Source organism: Apaloderma vittatum, unplaced genomic scaffold (assembly GCF_000703405.1).
Source record: "Apaloderma vittatum isolate BGI_N311 unplaced genomic scaffold, ASM70340v1 scaffold26596, whole genome shotgun sequence".
Lineage (NCBI taxonomy): Eukaryota > Metazoa > Chordata > Aves > Trogoniformes > Trogonidae > Apaloderma > Apaloderma vittatum.
Genome location: NW_009721661.1, coordinates 1 through 4,683, shown reverse-complemented (window position 1 = coordinate 4,683; position 4,683 = coordinate 1). Strand labels below are relative to the sequence as shown.

Below are 4,683 nucleotides of genomic sequence, written 5' to 3'. Positions count from 1 at the left end.
TTTTTATAATTCCTGGTCACTCTTGCACCAGATGTCTAACTTGGGGTAACATTACATGAATAACATAAAGTCAACCTGAGTCTGTAGTTAAGCAGCATTTGAGATGGTCTATTCCAGGGCATTATCTCACATCGGTGAGATATTTACGTGGTAATTTACAATGTTCAGCAGTTGTAAAAAGTTTCCACCCTTTTGGATTAGAAGTACATTTTAAAAAAAGAGTGTCTCAAGTTAAAAACTAAAAAAAAGTTCTTTCATGGTAAAATTCTGTACAGTAATGTTAAGCACCACTTATGAATGGATTTTGTCTTGATGGTAATTGTTTTGATAATAAATTTTAAGTTTTGACGGACAATATCAGTAATGTTGGGTTGACGGTAAGAAGTTCTCGCCTTCGGTAAAATAATGTCTCCTTCGGTAAAAGGTTGTTGTCGCCTTCAATAAAACGTCGGCGTCGCCTTCGGTAAACGTCGGTGTCGCCTTCGGTAAAACATCGGTGTCGCCTTCGGTAAAAAGTTTTCACCTTTGATGGCAGGTTTAGTTTGCCTATTGAAGGCTTCCATCAGTAAGCTCTGCATCTGAAAGACAAAAGGAAGCAGTGTCACCCCCTGTTGTGACATCCAATGTCAAACTGTCTCAGTGGTTTTGTTTCTGAAAGAGAAGTCTCAAACCTGCACCCAACTCCACCTGCTCTGCCACTACAGGACCCGACCACCTGCCCAAGGTGGGTTCCTCACATTTAGACTGACCGCAGTTCAGTGCTGTGCTAAGACTGTTGTAATCAAATTGAAGTTTTAAAGAGCTAATTGTTTAATGAATGACTAATCACTATCTTAATTAAATTACTTTATTGATAAGGAATATACAAAACCTCACTTATGCTAAGAAATCACAGATGCAGGCCTTACGAAAATGGCTGGAGCTAGAGCTGGTACGAGTTGCCAAACTGGCAGAGAATGTTTTGTACTTGGCAAAGCCAGATCTATAGCACTGCACCTGTGCTTCTCCTGTGTTTTCTTCTGGAAACGAGGATCTAAATATTCCAAGCAGACTTTCAGTTTCCTGATGTGTGAAAAGAGGATTATAGGAAAACTAGCGGATTATTACATCTAAGCAAAGGCAAAGCTATTGATTAATTACATAGATTGTTAGCTATTCCTTAACAATAGTCAAGCATTGTAGAAACCCATTGAAGCCGTTAAAGACCAGTTGATGCCAGCTCTGCAGTTTAGATGAAAGCCAAAAGACAACTGAGTCTGTGCAAGAACCAAAGGTGAAAAGTACACCATGAAGAAGACTACGAGCCTTCATCCCCATGACCCTCCATGACCACCACCAGGAGGCACTACGAAAGTGCAGCTGGGAAGAATTGATATAAATGACATAGTAGAATTTATTTTAATACGAAGCGGGACAGGTTATGCATATGTATAGCCGTATTGTGCAACTTTATGAATATGTAACATTTTAAAGTATATATCCAAGGCGAACACCACGTTGAGGCGCGCACGACTTTGGTGGGATACCCCTGTGCCACCCAGCACTGAACAAACATACCTACTTTGCAATCAATCGATTGTGGAGTCTGTTTTCCGCACGTCAATGTGTTTCTTCTTTTTCTTCTTTTTCTTATGTTTGCGATTGTCATTGTCAAAGCGGAGCACAGAGTAATCCAAATCATAAGGTCTGAAGGAAACACGCAAGCTAAAAATTGAAAAACTGATGTGGCACTTGATGCATACCTGAAACGTTATTTATTTTACCACAGGTGATGACCTGCAGCGTGTCAGCTATTTTGTGGTAATTTCTGCACATCCAATTTACTTTAGATGCAGCAAATTTAAGCCCTCACAATGAAGATCCTTGTTTGTACACAAATCATTAACAGGGCCTAGTGGTGAAATATGTGGAATTAAAATTAAAAAAAAAACCAAAAACTTGCTGTAATCTAATAAAGAACGATGAGCAGATGTGATTCTAACTACATGGTCTAGATCTAGTGTTCTAACACAATTCAGCAGTATCTTTCATATCTTCACTTGACCAACCTAATGACATGATCCCCAGCCAGCTTATGCGATATAAGGAACTTAGAAACAATGAAAAAAAGGCAGACGTGAGAAACACCCAGGACAGAACTAGGAAAAAAAAAATTGTTTATTATGCTGGAATCCTTGCTTACTTGTAATCCTTCTCTCGATGTTTATCTTTGGACTTCTTTTTCTTCTTGACCTTCTTATATTTTTTCATTCTTTGGTCACCTATCTTTCGGCATTTCTTTTCTATTTCACTTTCGCTTCCTTCCGTGTGGCTATATTTTCTTTTGCCATTTCTTAGTTTTTCTCTTTCATTTTCCCGGGAAGAGTCCTCAAAACTTGCATGAGCTGGCACGGGTGGAAGAGTGTGCCTTTCACGAGAGTATTTTTCAGGCTGCTGCTGTGGTACTGAACAATGATGTAAGCTTGCTCTGTGGCTGCTGAAGTGATGTACGTCTTCCTCTCTAGGGAGTGTGTGGTGAGACCGTCTGCTTTTGCAGTGATAATCCTTATGTGACCTGTTGTAAGATTGACTCGGTTTGTCAAAGTCTTTATCACAATAAGAGGACTTTCTCTCTCTACCATCTCTTGTTCCATGAGAAAAATAATAATCATTGTAGTATCTGCATTTCTCCCATCTCCGTGGTTCATCTTGATAGTACCTTTCTCGGCTCCAAGTTCTCTCTCCTTTGGAATGATAATACCTATTCCGGTCTTGTTCTGTTCTTTCTCTGCTTCGGGATCTGTAATGGGAATATTTTCCTGAGCTTTTGCCATTATTCGGACTGTTTCGTTCATTATGGGAAGACCTGTACTTGTTTTCATGGCAATACTCCTGCTTATGACGATTTTGCCTATCCACGCTGTGAGAGGACCTCCTCTTGTGGGAATGATCATCTGCTTTACTTCTGGTTTGCTTCTCCTTCTCTTCAGTGTCCGAGTTTTCTCTCTTCCTTCGGTAGTGCTCTTTATCAGTTTTTTTAGAGTCGTGTATTTTTTTCTTGTTTTTTTTCCTATGTTTATCTTCTTCACAATTTTTAGTACTCAGTCCCTCATTTTCTCTAGAAAATTGACTCTCCAAAACTTTATCCAGCTTTGTAATGGAAGAGTCATTAACAGGTGGTACCTCTACATAGTTATTAGAAATGTCCTTTGTATCTTGGCATTTATCTGTAATATCTAAAGATGCAAGTTTTTTAGAACTACATTCAACATCAGACTTCACAGAGGAAGTTGGGCCTAATTTCTCTTCGCTCTCAGGAGACCCTCTGATGTACAAAGGATTTTCTTTTGAAATGAGTTCAGGTTCTTTTGCTCTTCTTGTTTTCTCTTTGTCTCTACTGTCTTCAGACTCACACTGCCCAAGGAATTCATCTTCAGTGTCCAAGGATTTTTTCCTGACCTTGTGCTGACCATTGATACTGGGATGTGCATTATCAGCTTTTTTTATAATACTTTCAGCAACTTCTTCTTTGGTAGAAATGGTTTCAGAATTTGACTGATTAAAAAGATTCTCTACTTCACAGCTAAAGTTGGAAGGAACCTTCCTGGATTCTTCATAGGCAAACAGTGCTTCCATCACTACAGTTTCCCGAAGAGCATCATTCTCAGATGATTTCTGAGGCCCAGGGACGCTGCACAAAAGAAAAACATTGGGTTCAACTTGAAAAGGTATTTCTGCAAGACGAATGTTAGGAGTAAAATGCCCTTAAGTAAAAAAACTGGTGGCTACTGGAAAACTCTGAAAAATATTCCCTTTAGAAACCTATTCTTACACCTTCTTCATCTCCCAGGAAAGGTCTTTATTCTCCCGATTCTCCAAGTATTGCATTGAAAAACCCACACCCAATGTATCTGTCTACCTCCACTTGCTGCTCTGAATCATATCAACAGCCAAAACCACTGCATTTCTCTCCCCTCAACTAGAAAAAACTAAACACATGGATTTTCCGCTCTCCCAAATGGGAGCAGATGGTGGAGATTTACATTCACATGTCCTACAACAGAAAAAAAGGGAAAGCAGAATAGAAAAAGTACTCCAGACAATGGAAAAAATGGGAAAACATTCTATGAAGAAATCAAAGTTATCCAGGAGCCATTCTCCTGTATTTAATATCAAAATAATATATGCCCAGTGCTGATGTTTGCAACACTAGATGTACAGACTGGAATTCTCTATAGTGATTTATACTGATTTCTACTAAATAGTACTATAGGCAGGTAGAACAATGATAAATTTGTATGAAGAAATCTTTTATTAATCAGAGTGTACTCATTTTACCTTATTTCCTCTGACAAGCTGTTCAACTGGTCAAATGTGAGAGATTCAAACGGTGACAAAGATAAAGGTATCTACAATTAAAACACAGAAGTTAAGAGACAAAAGAAATACTATCTTTAGTAGAAAACTATTGCTTGCAAAATTGCTCCATTACATGTTAAACAAGATCACCAAGTTATATGCGCTATCCCCATTTTACATATCACCCCACGCACCCCCCAAATATATTTATGAAGCTTATGAAGTATTATCTCAGCTCAACTTGAGTTGACATGTTCTCATATGTCAGCTCAGCTCCGCAAATTCTAATGCAATAGTAGCACAAAGCGTTACAGTGAAATTTGTGCTGTGCATTTTCTCAGTATT

At 38.7% G+C, this 4,683-nt stretch overlaps 1 protein-coding gene across 1 annotated transcript; it reads right to left on the bottom strand.

Annotated features, from left to right (window-relative positions):
- Positions 1 to 437: 437 nt before the first annotated feature.
- On the bottom strand, positions 438 to 4,388 carry LOC104275512 (ubiquitin carboxyl-terminal hydrolase 42-like; the record flags this gene model as incomplete). Its single annotated transcript, XM_009871485.1, has 5 exons — positions 438 to 578; positions 909 to 1,067; positions 1,605 to 1,686; positions 2,183 to 3,670; positions 4,318 to 4,388. Coding segments are annotated over 5 exons (1,941 nt in total), but the record flags the coding sequence as incomplete, so codon positions are not given.
- Between the last annotated feature and the right edge of the window lie 295 nt (positions 4,389 to 4,683).